Genomic DNA, 17,069 nt, shown 5'->3' on the forward strand with positions numbered 1-17,069 from the left:
CATTATGGCCTCCGTAGCGCAGCCCGATGTCTCCGAGCTGGAGAAGAAAGACAACTCGGCGGCCGGGGAGGATGCGGACAACAACCCCGAGGAGCCCATGGACGAGGAGGACGACGATGAGAACGATGATGGCGGAGACGGAGAAGACGAGGACGTGGAGGAAGATGTGGTCGTCCAGATCGGGGCCACCTACTCCTGCAAGAGGCAGGACGGATCCTTCCGTAAGTACTCACCCCCTGTGTGTGCATCTGTACCGTGTGATACCCCCGATACCCCATCTGTACCGTGTGATACCCCCGATACCTCATCTGTACCGTGTGATACCCCATCTGTACCGTGTGATACCTCCATATAATACCCCCCATATACCGTGTAATACCCCATCTATACTGTGCGGTACCCCTATATACATCTATACTGTGTGATACCCCCATATACCGTGTGATACCCCCTATATAATACCCCATCTATACTGTGCGGTACCCCTATATACATCTATAACCGTGTGAAACCCCCTATATACATGTACTGTATTTATGCTGTGATACCCCTATATAATACCCTGTCGGTACAGTGCGGTACCACTATATAATACCCTCTATATACGTCTTTATACTCCGTATACAGTAAGCAGGATGGACTCTGGTTATCTGCTGTGTATCTACCTCACTGTATGTAGGGCGGATGGATACTGTGTCCCCCTCCCCCCAGTTACCGTTACATATCCCCGTCCATAAGGGTATAATATGCTCGTAGCTTTTAGAGATATTTGGCCATCTTAAAGGGTAACACTAAATCTATTTTGGCCTAGGTTACTGCAGCGTTATGCATGAAGCCATCTTTAGTTCCTCCATGTAGCACAGGTTTCCCCCCTCAGTTGCGGCGGTTTAAACCTTCACAATGAGGAGCGTCTCAAGATGGCTGCTCTTGCCAGTCCTCTGAGGCCACACCGGCCTTCCCTCACTTCCCATGCACACTTGCTGTAGCCAGCAGCTCCCTGCCAGCCAATCAGATTGGACTGCTGAGACACGCCCCCTCACTCTGAAGCCTCATGCAGCGTGAAGGGCCGCCCCTCCCCCGTCTTCTTAGCCGCAGACAGACCAGCCATATGGCCACATGCAGCGCTCACATTGTCCTGTAGCGCACCTCCACCTGAAGGTAACGGTACCTCTGTTTTCTTTAGACTTGCAGAAACTGGAAAACGAGTTTAATTCACATGCAAATGAGCTTTCACACTTGCCCGGGGGAGGGGTTCAGTGTATTGGAGCCCGGGCTGCTCTGCCTTCTTTTCATTGTTTCCCTGCCCCCAGCCTCTGCATATACCTGCCCTCCTATTCCCCTGCGTCATCCTTCGGTCTGCCTGAGATCCTGTGCACTGCTGGGCAGGAGCATGCACACTGCGATGCCCATTGTGGGCATGGCATCACTTTAACTACAGCGCATGCGCTGGTAAAGGGCGCACGCCTAGTAGTAAAAGCAATGCCTTGCCAACAATGGGCATCACAGTGTGCATGCCCCGGCGAGGCAGTGCGCGGGATCGCGGGCAGGGAAACAATGAGGCCGAGCAGCCGGGGCTCCAGCAGTGACCGCCGCCCCCGGGCACGTGCAAGTTCTCATTTGCATATGAATCAAAGATCGTTTCTCCAGCTTCTGCAAGTGTGAAGAAAGACAAAGGTGCCGTTACCTTCATAGGTGTGCTGTAGGACAATGGCCGTGTGGTGGGGGCATTGGTGAAAGCTGTGTCCCCTGTTGACGATCCTTCAGACTATCCAGTATACATGCCGAGCTCTAATAGACTTACAGGGGCTCGGTGGCCTGTCCTCCGGGCGGAGTCCTTATCTGTGTGTAATGTTAAAGGGGTTTCGCAAGCATTGACTATTGATCGCCGAGCCTAAGAACAGGTTCAGTATCAGACTGGCGGGGGTCTTACAACAGTGCTTCAGAGTAGACCGTGCACAGCGCCATGTAGTGGCTGTGCTTGGTATTGCAGCTCAGTGCCATTCACTGATCTGCTGAGGCCACGTGCCTGGATGTGACATTGAGGAGAGGCCTTAGCGATTGCAGTATAGTTAGATTGGTGGGGGGTGGGGTTAACCATTTTGGAAGACTCGTGTGAGACTTAAAGGGAACCTGTCACCGGGATATAGAGCTGAGGACACGGGTCGCTAGCACATCCGCAAATCCCCATAGCTCTGTGTGCTTTTATTGATCCATATGCAAATTACCCTGAGGTGAGTCAGAGCTTAAAAATGACTCTTCTCTGGTCACACAAGTAAGATAGGACTCTTATGTTAATTTACATAAAAAGCGGGATGTACAAAATGCTTAAAGGGAACCTGTCACCAGGATTTTGTGCATAGAGCTGGGGACATGGGCTGCTAGATGGCCGCTAGCACATCCGCAATACCCGGCCCCTATAGCTCTGTGTGCTTTTATTGTGTTAAAAAACCGTTTTGATCAATATGCAAATGACCTGATATGTGTCCTGTGTCCGGAGATGAGTCAAGCGGAAAGGAGCCCAGCACCGCCCCGCGTCCTCCGAATCTCCTCCTTGCTGGCTGACGTCAGAGCTGGAGCGCCGAAATCTCACGATGCGCGAGCTAGCGCATGCGTAGTTCGTTCCCTGTGCTGATGCCAGCACAGGGAATGAACATGATGCCGACACTGCGCATGCGCTAGCTCGCGCATCGCAAGATTTTGGGGCTCCAGCTCTGACGTCAGCCAGCAAGGAGGAGATTCGGAGGACACGGGGCGGTGCTGGGCTCCTTACCGCTTGACTCCTCTCCGGACACAGGACTCGTATCAGGTCATTTGCATATGGATCAGAAAGGTTTTTTAACCCAATAAAAGCACACAGAGCTATAGGGACCGGGTATTGCAGATGTGCTAGCAGCCATCTAGCAGCCCATGTCCCCAGCTCTATGCACAAAATCCTGGTGACAGGTTTCCTTTAATACTTATTGAATTTGTCTGCAAATGAAATGAAGTGTAATTTATATGTTGAGGGTAACAGAACGCTCGGTGAGGGCAGCACAGTAGGTGACTGCTTCCCTGTAAGCCGGTGCACTGCCGCTCCATTCATTCTCTATGGAGCTAGTGCACGTACTCCACCTGCGACCCCCATGGAGTCCCAGTGCTTGAACCTGCACCAAGCTAAATGATCCCCTACCCTGTGTAAGATAATTGGAAGGTTGTGGACCCATGTATGAGGGCCCTGACCGTCCTGTCTTATCTAGGCGTGCGGTAATCTGCTCAGACGTATAGCTGTGTAGGGTTAAGGATCGGGTGTGTGGGAATCTAACTGCCTGATTCTTATCCTTCCCAGGGAGGTGATGCCCTTTAATAACGTGGGGGGGGTGTCCACGAGCAGAGGACAGGGTTAGTCTGCCGCAGTGTCGGTATGGTTGCGATGAACGCCCCTGACACAGCAAAGCCGCTCAGGAAACCACAGAGATCTGAAGCAAACCTATTCGGCTGGGGGTGCGCCGGTCTGTAGGGACTGATCCTGGCACTGTGACAGTGAGGCTCTTGGTGGAGGATGGGTGTTGTAATCTCGGTTTTGATGTGGCCACCTGCACGCTGTAAATATAGTTATTTTTACATCTCCTTTTCCCTTACAGATGATGCAGAAATTCTGAAAACCAGAATGAACAAGCAGGCCGGCCGGGAGGAGTTCTATGTGCATTACGCTGGTTGTAAGTAATCGGGGGGGGGGGGGGTAACTGTTCCTGGTGTGTGTGAATAATCTCTGCGTCTAATCAGAGCACCTCCGTCATTTAGGAGGCGCCAATCGTTCAAAATCGTCTAATCCCGCGTTCTTGAGCGTCTCAGTGGTAATCTAAACCGAACATCGAGCTTTTGGACTGTTTACTGAGCTGATCTTCAGTTGTCCCTTATGAGGCGGTGAATTGGCTGCAGGTTTTCTCTCTCCCCCTTTATGTCCAGTGCAGCCGCTCTGACTGTTCCTTCCTGGGCACTGGACTAAACGTTCCTAGCTGTTGTGCCGCCGTGTGGATCTCTCTCCTCCGACCCCTGGCAGTTGATACGTGATGCTGACAGGCGGCCTTATCGGTAAGCCCTTCTGTGGGAAGAAAATTCACCAGAAGCCAAAGGGAAATGTTACTTCCCAATCAATATTCTCTTGCTAAACCAGATCTTAATCCCATGAATGTCCCAGCAGAAAATGATGCGGGGAAGTTCCCTGTCAATTATATAGAATATTCGAAGCAGAAGGTGAGGCCCTCGGGTTTCATTTCTGCTCTGATACTTTAGCTTTATTTCCCCTTCCTTTCTGTGGCCCTTCCGTATCATCCATTGCGGCACCTGCTGCCTCTCCTCTTTGTTCCAGGTTTTTCTGTTATCCGTGTGACCTAAGCTATAAATGAAAGTCTTCCGTCTGAAAACTTCACGTTGACTTTTTTTCTAAGTGGCTCTGTAGCCCCGGCGTGATGATGGGTGGGTGCACACTAATTATATTGGATGCCCTGTACTGCTTTCTCCTTTAGGGCAGACTCCTACACCCTCCCCCCCCCCTTATTCATCTTCACCACTATCTTCTGTGCCTGGTTGGGGAGCCTACGACCTGGGACGGGTGGGGGGGTTCTCCAGGCACCTTAATCTTTGTTTGCCGTCTACTTGGCAATTTTATTTTTCTTTTTTAAAATCTTTTATTTGGTAGCAAGTGTCCAGCTCAGACGTGGCTTCTGACACATTGCTCATCACTTCCAGTCTTTGATTCTTATCCTCGGCGAATCCCGTCTTGTCTCCTTGATGTTTGAAGAAGATCCCTTTGGAATAAATAGGCCGTTTTTATATGTTTGCTAAGGTTCAGTTGCCCGATATTTGCAATTTTGCGGCTTATACGGGCAATTACACTGCCGGAGTTCGGCGCTGTAAACCTTGGTAAGTTAGAGGTTGGTCAGGAGCTCACAATCCTCTCGTTTATATTATGAAATTATATTGCAAGTTCAATTTTCCCTTCACAGTGAATCGGCGACAAAATGAGTGGGTTGACAAAACACGGTTGGTGATTCCCAAACCAATAAAGGAGGAGGCTGAAGTGACAAATGGTACGAGCTCAGATGTCGCAGAGAATGGAAAAGCTCCCCTGAAAAGGAAAACGGAGGAAGAGGATCCTGAACCGAAGGTAACGCGAGCCCCAAATCTCAGTCTGCTCCACCAGTGCTCGCCACTTCAGTGGGATGGTCTGTAACTCCACGTCTTGTATGTCGCCCTGCACATGAATAAACCGCTCATTTCCTCTTCATTTTTAATACTGACGTCATATGCAGATGTTTTAATAGTTTTTCATACATAGGGCTGTTTTGATATATATTTTCTCTAAACCTTTTTTTTTCCCCCACTTTCATTTTGGGGGGTATATCATGAAGGTTTCACAATGGCAAAGCAGAAATATAATTGCATAACCAAATATGCAATCTGCAGTGCCAGTCGGCTGGGACCCACACGATCACTAGAATGAAGGGGCCGTGGCACCCACTATGATTTATCCCGGTGGGCAGATTCATTGAACACGTTCTAGAATGGTCTGGATGCCTTTCTTGAATGTTAAGAATTTTTTTTACTTTATTTTTTATTTTTTTTGGGCTTCCTCTGGATCAACACTAGGATTATATGTTGGATTTGATGGGGATTTTTTTTTCTTATTACCTTACAATGCCACTCCACCCTCCTGCTGTCTGCAAATAGCTGCAGTAGGGCCCTATTCAAGTCAATACAATTGTGCTTGGGTGAAAGCGGTGCTGTGCAGAGAAAGAGCTGAAGGTCCCTTTTATTCTCATGATCGTTGTGGATCCCAGTGCTGGGATCCCCATCAATCTGTGCCATGCCTTTACCTACTAAGGTGGGGAAATGCATTCAGTTGTCTGACTTTTTCTGTTATGGTTCAGGTTGATACTTTAAAATGGTAGTTCCAGTGGAAGGACCCTGTCCGTGTTCCCTGCTGGGAATTATGGGCTTCAGAGGAGAAGCTCCTCATACTTCTCCCCTCCCCCAGCCTAGAGTTGACGACACGCTGCTGGCAGCTTCCCCTGGGGATTTTAGCAGCCCAACCTGGAGCATTTATCTGATCCTCATTTATAAAAAAAAGATTGTCCAGGTGGGAGAAGCCCCTTCTAAGATTAACTCCACGTGGGTGACATCTGTGCAGGCACTGTCCAGCACCTGGAACAAAACCCGTTCAGTTGAATGGGGTCTCTCCATGGGCGGTTTTTCTGCATGGATTGAGTCCATGCTGAGAATTCTGCTGCATGTTCTATAATAGACTTGACTCATTCAGTAGTCGCTCTGCTCTCTAACCAGAACACAGAGAAGTTTGCCATCGACTGTGTGAAAGACCTAAACATTTCAGAATGTTTAGGAATCATCTCTGCCAATAACAAAGGCTAGCGTATAGCACCGCAACACCAAGCAGGGGTGAAGGGTTATGGATGCGTTCGGCGACTTCCTGTAATGTGTTATTTGCTAGATGAAATGTCTGTACACCCGCACTCGGTTGTAGGGCTCCTGCACATGACTGTACCTGGTTTTATGGTCCAGCCAAGAGCCTGCTGCTTATCTTATTTTTTTGCAAGGTGGCAGAACGGACTTGCGGATGCGTACAGCACACGGCTATGCTGCCCACATCTTCTGTGGCTGCATTGAGATGAATGGGTTTGCATCAGAGCTGTGAAAAATACTGCTCGGTTGCAGGCCCAACCTACAGCCATGTGCATGAGCCCTTATGAAGAGTTGCTTTAGTTTGTGCTAATTATTGAAAGCTCGCTCTGAACAAGTTGTAATGGATGATGCAGTCTGCTGCCAGTTATCGGGGGTTTCTTGCCCTGTGTTGGTGGCACTGTGCTATGTTGTGCTGCCCGTTTCAGTTGCATCCTGGTGAACAACAATCCAAGATCTGTGCTGTGACATGCAGACTGTTCAGTGAAGTCTAAATACTTCTGACTGCGCAGTTCTAAAGATCTGAGGAAAATTTTGTCTTGCTGAAATTTTTATTTATATTTTTTTATATCAGATCTGGACAAAGGTGGTGATATTCGCCCCCTTCCTGAAGTGGAGAAATATTTTTATAAAGTTAAATATCTATTTTTAAAATGGTTCTTTTTCGCTAATGACTGATGAATCTTCCTCATTTCTTAAGAATTGCAGTTAAGGGTACTTTCACACTAGCGTTTTTCTTCTTCGGCACGTAGTTCTGTCAAAAGGGCTCAATGGCGGAAAAGAACTGATCAGGTATATCCCCGTGCATTCTGAATGGAGAGCATTCCGTTCAGGATGTCTTCAGTTCAGTCTTTTTGACTGATCAGGCAAAAGAGAACTACAGCTTGCTACAATTTTATCTCCGGTGAAGAAAACTGAAGACGCCTGAATGCCGGCTCCGGCTTTTATATATATATTTTTTCCCCATAGGAATGTATTAGTGCCGGGTCCAGCATTCAAAATGCCGGATCTGTCCTTCTGCGCAGACCGCAAAAAGGTGAAAAATAAATGCCGCATCCATTTTGCCGGATGACACCGGAAAGACTGATCCGGCATTTAAATGCATTTTTCTGATCAGTCTCACAAATGCCATCAGTTGGCATACGTTTTGACGGATCCGGCAGGCAGTTCCGGTGACAGAACTGCTTGCCGGATAACTCTGCTGCAAGTGTGAAAGTAGCCTCCAGTGTTCACATCTCCAACAACCACCTCTTTAAGTTGTGTCCAATAATGTGTACAGTGCTGTACAGAAAAGCAACGAGGGCGAGCAGTGACAAAACAAACCTATCGGATCAGAATTGTCTATCACTCTTCTGGCAGCTTAAATGGCGCATGTGTGAAGCCTTTGTGTCCTCCGTTTGGACATAAGATTTTGGGAAGGTAAACTCTTAATTCTGTTTACCCTGTTTAACGCAGTTCTCATAGACTCTGCTGCCCCCCCCCCCCCTTTTTTTTTGTTCTGTTGCATTTTCTTGGCTGAGATGAGCGGTCTCCAGACTCTTCATGTGTCCCTCATCTCCTGCAGCTTCCATGTTTGACCAGGCCAAAAATTGCTGTTCTTCTTTGGGCTGTGTTCTGAATATGGCTGCTGGGTTTGATCAGCTAAAGTGTGTGTGTATATATACACAGTGTTCATTGTGTTCCATTATTACTCCAGCTGGACATTATGTCCAACCAACACCTCACATTCAGTCTCTCATGGATGTATCTGCTTTTTTTTTATCCATTAAGAGTTTCTTCAGACTTGTGTTGCAGTAATCATGCAGGGTCTCAAGATGCTTTGTTGCTATGTGATAACTTCATTTCTGTTTGTGCAGTGCAGGTCCCGATATTGCCATGGCGGACAGCCTCTACAATCCGGGTGCTCTTTCAGGAGCCATTTGTCAGGGTGACCTGGAAGAGCTGTTTTTAGTATAACCTCTAATGAACTTCTATTCCTCTCAGTGGAAGCAAATGAATCCTTCCCGTCCTGTCATGCATTTAGTGTCTCTGAAGGAAATGTCCACTGACTCTAATATTGTCTGCTCTTGTAGAAAGTAAAGGTCGAAAACTCAGTGATGGCATCTGGGGATTTTGCTGAAGAACTGACTTGCCTTCTGTGCAGCGAGCTCTTCAAGGATCCAGTCATGGTGGAATGCGGCCATAACTTCTGCCGTAACTGTGCTGACAAGGCCTGGAACGGGCAGGAATCCTTCACCTGTCCTGACTGTAAGGAGGTCATCACTGAGAAGAGGTACACCACCAATAGAGCCCTGGCTAACCTGGTGAAGAAGACGGTTGGTACCGCTGCTGCCCTGAACACGACTAAACCTTCCGAGAAACCTAAACCATCAGAGAACTGTCCTGAGCACGACGAGAGGCTGAAGCTGTACTGTAAAGATGATGGGACACTGAGCTGCGTCATCTGCCGGGACTCTCTGAAACACGCAAGTCACACCTTCCTGCCCATCCTTGATGCAGTGGGAGTGTACAGGGTACGTTGTAAGGAGGCCCTCCTCAGTCTGTTGTAGATCTTAAATTTGCTTAGTGATCATGACTTCATCTCCAGGCAGAACTGTCGGCCATTGTGGCTCCATTAGAAGAAGCTCTGAAGGTGACTGAACAGCTGACCAGCCAGCAGAGCGAGAAGGTTGAGCAGCACAAGGTGAGCGTTCGGTCCCTGTAATCCACAGTAGCTGTATTGTGATTGTACAGACCTAGGACCTTCATCCATCTTCGTGTATAGTAAACCTTTCACTCTAATCATGTCTTCCCCGTAGACCAATATATCTGACTTCAGGGAGCACATTGTGTCCGAGTTTGAGAAGCTGCGCACATTCTTGAAGGAGCGAGAGGAGAAGCTTTTGGAGCAGCTTCAGGAACAGGGAGAAAACCTACTGAAAGAGATGGAGAGCAACATGGTGAAGATGCAGGAGAACCAGGACAACATTAAACAGACCATCACGGTTGCTGATGAGCGGATGAATGATATGGACTCCATCTCGTTCCTCACTGTAAGTACTGCTACCTACTGTCCTGCCTTGTGTAGGATTTGTGGTGCTGGTTGCTTATACCATAATGTAAAATAGAGCTGGCCCTCACTCGCTATATCTGTCAGTGATGGAGTGCTATCTGAAACTACTTCATTGTCAGTATATCAGCTAGTGCACCCATGTTTATCCACGTCAGGACCAGAGACGACCATTTTAAAGTATTTTAAGCTTGTATAATGGCTTTGCTTTACCTACATGACTCACTTCTGTTTTCTTTTTCCCACTTGTAGGACATCAAGTCTTTCATTGAAAAGTAAGTTTCTGTTGTAGTGTAACGCAGTTCTCATAGACTCTGTATCTTTAAGCAGTTGACAGTATTGACAGTATTTTCTCTTCTCTTCAGGTGCCAGGCGCAGCAGAAAGAGGTCACGTCTTCCGGGAATAGTCTTCTCTCCAAGGACCTGTGTCAGGGAACATTTAGAGGGCCTATTCAGTATACAATCTGGAAGCAGATTAAATCTTTCATTGTTCCACGTAAGTGCAGACACAACCCACAAAAATTTTCACTATTGATTCTTCTACCCCCCCCCAGCTTATTGGTGCATGTCCTCAGGTTATTGTAGAATACTGCACCAAAATATGGAGTCTACCACTTGTATTGTGATAGAGGTGTCTTCTTGATGGTTCTTGGCTGTGATGGGATCATGGGGCCAATGCTCGTGTTACAGAATACTACAGTCGCCTTCACCACAGTTTTAAGTGACTGATGGAGCATTAGACTGTATTCACATGATAGGAGTTAAATGTAATTAACATTCGCTTTATACAGTAATTGTTTTCCTGTCGTAATGGGAATGGTTTATTACGGAGTGGCTGCTCTGTGACCAATAAAAACGAGTTGGGGCAGCATGGTGGCTCTGTGGTTAGCCTTTGTGTCTTGCTGGGGTCCTAGGTTTGAATTCAACTACGGACAACATCTGCATGGAATTTGTATGTCCTCCCTGTGTTTGATATTTTATTTTTCTTCTGGGTGCTCTGGTTTTCTCCCACACTCCAAACACAAACGGATAAGGACCTTAGATTAGAAGCTCCATTGGGAGAACAAGTAATGTCTGTAAAGCGCTGCAGAATGTCAGCATTAAATAAACTTGTTGGCAGAGTAGAACAGACGAGCTGTAGGCTGCCTTCAGAGGGTACTGGCAGCTTAGATGCATCCTGGGTAGAGATTGAGTATCCTAGTCTCCTGAATTTATACTTCAGTAGCAGACCTGCTGAAAAGATCTACAGGGTCAAAGTGCACTCCTAAAATCTCTTTCTTTTTTTTTTGTCCAGATCTGACTCCAATGGTGCTAGACCCTCTCACAGCGCACCCCAACCTAGTTCTGTCCGATAATATGACCAGTGTTAAATATGGAGACTCTAAGCTCCCACTCCCTGACAATCCCAAACGCTTCAGCCAGTGCATCCTGGTCCTAGGAGCTCAGGGCTTTGATTCTGGCCGCCACTACTGGGAGGTGGAGGTGGGAGAGAAGACCGCTTGGGATGTTGGCATGGCCAGCGAGTCAAGCAACCGCAAGGGTAAGATCAAGCTGAACCCCAAGAACGGCTACTGGGCCATCTGGCTGAGGAACGGTAATGCCTACAAGGCTCTGGAGTCTCCTTCCAAGACCTTGATCCTGAACGCCAAGCCGAAGAGAATCGGAGTGTACGTAGATTACGAGGGAGGCCAGATGTCCTTCTACAACGCTGATGACATGTCTCCAATCTACACGTTCAGAGCCACATTCACTGAGAAGCTGTATCCTTACCTGTCCCCGTTCCTGCATGATTCCGGCCTCAATGCTCAGCCCCTGCGTTTCGTCCATGACTAATGGCACTGCCCTGTCACGTAAAGCTTCTTTTTGTTTTGTTATGCCAGGAAATATTGTTGAAGTGTCGCCATTTAGAATTCTTGTTTAGTTCACAAACTTGATTTTTGCAACTTTTTATTTTTTAATGGAAATAAAATGTGTTCAGTGACTAAAATGTTGTACGTGTCCTTTACTCAAGCAGTGAATTAATGGGGGCTTGTCCCTCCAGGTTTATTTGAGCTCTGATCAGTGCACTCGTCTGTAATCCCCCTGTAACACATACAGAAGTCCGTAGTCCAAGTCTACTGTATCGGGTAAGAGTCTCATAATCCCGCAGCCCCATGACTATACAATATTTCCATTTCATCGACCATGACGGCTACAGATGAGATTGACCTCTGTAGGGGCAGGAATAGTTTAAAAGCCCCCATCCACTCGTCCTTCAGTGTTTTCCTGTCCCTACAGGGGCTTTGCACAGAGAGGCATCCCTAAGGGGAGGTGAAGTTGTTGTTTGTTTTTTTTTTTCCTTCCTTGGATTCCTGGCAAGGTTTTGAGGGGGTGGAGCTTGGCAACACATGGAGACCCATCACCGCGCAGGTGGATGATGTCAGACACCACACCATATGAAAAGAGCACAGCAATTCAAAAATGTCTCCCCTGACTCCAGCAAGCATGTTGGCTCCTGAAGCTCTCGGGACCCGCATAGACTGCAGGACCCACCTTTGGCTGCTCAATCAGCTGAGTTCCCCTGATCTGTTTCATTGTTTAAATTGGGCTGATAACCTGGTTGCTCTTTTCCCAGGGAGCTAAAGAAACAAAAATAAAACATGTGCCACTTGTTCAAACAAACTACCTGATGGATAAAAAAAAAATACATGCAAGTCATGCATTAGTGACTTTGAAAGAAGAGCAACCATCCATCCTGATGGAAGTAAAATCCATGATTCAGGATGAAATTAAATCCTCACTGGCCTCCCTTACGCATGTTTAGCCCACACCTCCTGCCAAAAAACCAAGGTTCTGTTCCATCCTCTGACGCAGAGAACATGGACGAAGAGGTGTCCATTTCTAGACAGGATTTTGAACAGAGGGTGAAGTGTATAACGATATACTTTTTTTCTTCAGGAGAGATGGAGGAACTAAAGGCAGTGAGGGTGACCATGGGGATCAAAGACATCCAAAATCGGTACAGGATGAAATGTCTGGGGGTTTACGTACAAAAGAAGGAAACTGGGTGCTGGAGTTATCAAAAGGGGGTAAAGGTAGGGGCTTCCTCCTCAACCCCCAAAACTAACAGAACATAAAATTGACTCCAGAGTAGGGGGAGGTTGAGGAATTTTCTGACCCAGTGGGAATCTGTCACCTCAAACCCCTGGGCAATAGATATTGTAAAAAAAAAAGGCTGCAAAATAGAATTTGCCTCAAACCCCCCCCCCCCCCAAACTATTTCAAATCACTTATCACAGTCCCACCAATCAAGGATATGGCAGGGAATTCAGGATTTAAAGTAAGGAGTAGTAAGACGTTCCCAAGTCAGAAAGAAGACACTGTTTGTTTTCTTACTCAAGACTTTCTTGTCCAAAAGCCAGATCTTTCCTTTCGAACCATCATAAACCTAAGATCTAAACAAATCAATAACATACAGAAAGTTCAAGATGGAATCCATCTCATCCATTGTTCCCCTAATCATAAAAGGGCCTACATAACATCTGTCGATTTCAGACGCCTACTACCATTTTCCCATCCATCAAAAGTATCTTTGATTTGCACTAGAAGGCCTGGGGCACACATTGCACCACTTTCAATTCTGCTTCGTTCCATTTGGGATTTCCTCAGCACCAAGGGTCTTCATGAAACTGGTATTGGAGAAAAAAGAAGCAAATCTATCCAGGGGCGTCATCTGGTTAAAAGAACCAGAAATACAGATAGTGGCGGGCGCAAGCGCTGTGGGTTGGGGAGCAAAAGTAGCTTCCTCAAACTGGCAAGGAAGAAATGAGGAACACATCATCAAATTGCAGAGAGCTACAAGCGGTCAGGGAAACTAAATAGGTCTGTTAAGCAAAAAGCATCTAAAGATATTTTCAGACAACACAACAGCGGGCCCTTATCTAAAACATCAAGGGGATACAAGGTCCCCAAGTTTGAAATCCCTCGCAAGAGAATTTTTTTTTTCTGGGCAGAAGAAAATGTCCTATTACAGCAGTTAATCTAAAAGGATCAGAAAACTTAGAGGCAGATTTCCTGAGCATAAAGACCCTGGACCCAGGGGAGTGGTCCTTTAAATCCAGAGATCTTTAAAAAAAAAATATCAACCAAATGGGGCCAGCCACAAATAGACCGATTTGCCTCAAATAAAAATGCAAAGGTCAAACACTTTTGTTCCTTAAATCCCAGGGAAAAGCCATAGGCAGTAGACTCCTTAATAAAATGGACATGGAAACTAGCATATGCGTTCCGTCCTTGGGCATTAATTCCTCGTGTTCTGCAGAAGATTCTAACAGACCCTGTAACAGTAATATTAATAACCCCCTATTGGCCCAAGAGAAGCTGGTTCTCCATTCTAAAGAAAATAGCACTGGAGGATCCCTGGCTGATACCTTTTCAGGAGGCCATTCTTTCACAGGGGCCAATTCTCCATCAAAATCCAGGCCTCTTAAAACGATCAGCCTGAATCTTGAGGGTGAGATCTTAAAGGGTTTCTGTCACCCCACAAAACTCTTTTTTTTTTTTTTGGATAGTTAGATTCCTTATAGGGCGATATAGGAGAATATAATAGTCTTACTTACTTTCATGCGGCCGATTCTTTATAAAACGAAGTTTTATAATATGTAAATGAGGGCTCTACCAGCAAGTAGGGCGTCTACTTGCTGGTAGCTGCAGCAGCAATCCGCCCCCTCGCCGTGTTGATTGACAGGGCCAGCCGGGATCTCCTCCGGCCAGCCCTGTCGGCGTTTCAAAAATCGCGCGCCCGTGTTGAATCTGCGCAGGCGCTCTGAGATGAGGAGGCTCGTCTCCTCAGAACTCCCTCAGTGCGCCTGCACCGATGACGTCTCCTCTTTCGGTGATGTCATCGGCGCAGCGCACTGAGGAGACGAGCCTCCTCATTTCAGAGCGCCTGCGCCGAATGACCAGAGGCGCGCGATTTTTGAATTACTGACAGGGCCGGCCGGAGGAGGAGATCACGGCTGGCCCTGTCAATCAACACGGCAAGGGGGCGGATTGCTGCTGCGGCTACCAGCAAGTAGACGCCCTACTTGCTGGTAGAGCCCTCATTTACATATTATAAAACTTCGTTTTATAAAGAATCGGCCGCATGAAAGTAAGTAAGACTATTATATTCTCCTATATCGCCCTATAAGGAATCTAACGATCCAAAAAAAAAAAAATGAGTTTTGTGGGGTGACAGAAACCCTTTAAGGAGTAAGGGGCTCTCATAGTTATCCATACTTTAAAAGCCAGTAGAAAGAAGGTTACCACAGCCATTTACCTAAAGATCTGGAAGTACTGTTCTTGGTTGGGGGAAGTCTCTCCAAATATGTAATTTCCTTGCATCCAAAATATCTTAAGAGTTCCTTCAAAGGGGGCTAGACTTAGGTCTTAGGCCAAGTACTTTAAAAGTACAGATAGCCGCCCTAGGAGCGTTCTACAATACCAATCTAGCTGATCACAGATAAGTTAGAAGATAAGACTGCCTTCTTAATAGCCATACCTTCCGCTCGGTGCCTGGGAGAGATTCAGGCTCATGTAGAGAACCTTATCTTTTCTGACAGGATTGTGTTTAAAATTAGACCCGGGCTTCCTTCCTAAAGTAGTTTCAAACTTCCATAGAGACCAGGAGATTGTTTTGCCATCCTTCTGTAGTGCCCCAAAAGATTCCACGGAAGAACAATTTCATCTTAGACGTCAGGGAAACTATTATCCAGTACCTGAGGGCCACAGAAGTTTTTAGGAAAGAAAATAATCTTCTGATCCAATTTGCTGGTAGTAATAAAGGAAAGAAACTCTCCAAAGCATTCATAGGGCGGTGGATAAAATCCACTATTTCATGCTAATGGTTCACACTAGTCCTACTGAAATAAAGGCCCAATCCACTAGAGCTATGGCCAGAAAAATCTGGAGTGTCTCTTGATCAGATATGCAAGGCAGCTACTTGGTCTAGTATCAATACCTTCATAAAACCCTATCGTCTAAACATCTCTGCTTCTACGGATTTGGCCAGAAAGTTCTGCAAGCAGTAGCCCCCCTTACAATATAATCTTAGTTCTCATCCGTAGCCATCATGGTGGATGAAATGAAAATGGTGGATTCAAGGAAACAGAATTACCAGTAAGTCTAATTATGTTTTTTCCCCTGTCCTAACCAGCAGCACAAGTGGGGATTTCTCCCCTGTGAAGCCGGTCAGGACAGGCGGAATTTTTGTTGAAAGAAAATAATTAATTAAACCCACCCCTATATAGGATTCCCCACCCTGGCAGGAGGTGCTTTTTTTCTGTCCTGTGAGCTTAGGACAGGCGAGACTCCCAAGATGGAGTCTCTTACATTACTTAAAGTTACTGCCTTTCAAATACCTGCTGAGATGCCCGTGGGCATCCCCCTTTAAGTCCAGGCCCCTGTTTCGTGTGGTGCCATGCGGCATCTGGGATTTCTATTTTTCTTTCGCACTTAGTGCCGGTGTCCAGCGCTCCTGCTGCGTCCCGGAAGTACGTCATACGCGATTGCGGCCGCTGATACTTTTAAGGGAGAAGCTTCAGAGCTTCTGAGTAAGTTCGCTCCTGTCCTCGATGTCTGAGGACAGAAGATAGGGGCATCCTCTGCCAACTGCTCCGGAGTTCTAATACTTGAGGCGGCCAGCACTCCTGTGGCGTCCCGGACTTCCAGTTGGGCGCGCAGCGTTTTTTTGCCGCTAGAGGTTTTTTCTTTGCCTCCTGTCCTCTGGCGTGTCTGAGGACATGAGACAGGGGCCAACTACATGCATTATTTTGTCTTTTAGTTTAGTTATAAGCTTCTAGTAGGCTACCTCAGCTGAGTGGGGCCTTGCATTCTGATCTCACCTCTGGGTAGGTTAGCTCCGCCTCCTGGCTATTTAAGCCAGTCTGCCTAGCTCAGTGTGGCAGGAGTAAGGATTCTACTCCAGTCACATTCGGAGCTGCACTACTGTGGTTAGCCGAAATCCTGCTAGTGTGCTACACTTTGCGTCAACATGACATCTCCAGGTTCCGGACATGGAAAATCCATGCAGAAACAGAGGCATCTTGCGTGCTCTAATTGTGGCACTCCATTGCCGGATTCGTATGAATTCCACTGTTGCCCTGGGTGTCGGCACATGCCTCCCAGTACGAAGCCGACAGTCTGTGAGATGTTCTCCTGGATGAAGGAATTTATGGACACTTCCATTTTGGAGATAAAGAATGCGGTCTCTGGTAAGAGACCTAGACAGGCCTCTCCTGGCCCTGTTTCTATGTCCGAAGAGGTTATGTCGGTCGAGGATGTTTTCTCTTCTGAGGATGAAGGTTCGGCTTTTCTTTTTCCGGCCGAAAAGATTCAACGTCTACTACGCTCCATCAGGTCAAGGGACCAAGATGTTTAGCAAGGGGAAGCTCCAAAGTCCACTTCCAGGGGGCTAAGGGCCTTTAAAGTGGATAAGTCTCTAAGGAATCTAATGTAGACAGAGTGGAAACACCCAGAAAAGGGTCCGGTTCTCACTAAAATTCAAATTAATGTTTCCCTTGCAGGGAAAGGAGTCTGATCTTTG

The 17,069-nt window shown here is 47.0% G+C and overlaps 1 protein-coding gene across 1 annotated transcript; it reads left to right on the top strand.

Moving 5' to 3' along the window:
* Positions 1 to 4: 4 nt before the first annotated feature.
* LOC121007926 (nuclear factor 7, brain-like) lies at positions 5 to 11,492 on the top strand. Its single transcript, XM_040440191.1, has 9 exons — positions 5 to 221; positions 3,621 to 3,695; positions 4,986 to 5,146; positions 8,529 to 8,969; positions 9,044 to 9,139; positions 9,255 to 9,488; positions 9,758 to 9,780; positions 9,871 to 10,001; positions 10,800 to 11,492. Exons 1-9 carry the CDS (start codon positions 5 to 7, stop codon positions 11,336 to 11,338), a joined length of 1,917 nt encoding a protein of 638 aa, XP_040296125.1. The 3' UTR covers positions 11,339 to 11,492.
* Positions 11,493 to 17,069: the final 5,577 nt, after the last annotated feature.

Source organism: Bufo bufo, chromosome 7 (genome assembly GCF_905171765.1).
Source record: "Bufo bufo chromosome 7, aBufBuf1.1, whole genome shotgun sequence".
Taxonomy (NCBI): domain Eukaryota; kingdom Metazoa; phylum Chordata; class Amphibia; order Anura; family Bufonidae; genus Bufo; species Bufo bufo.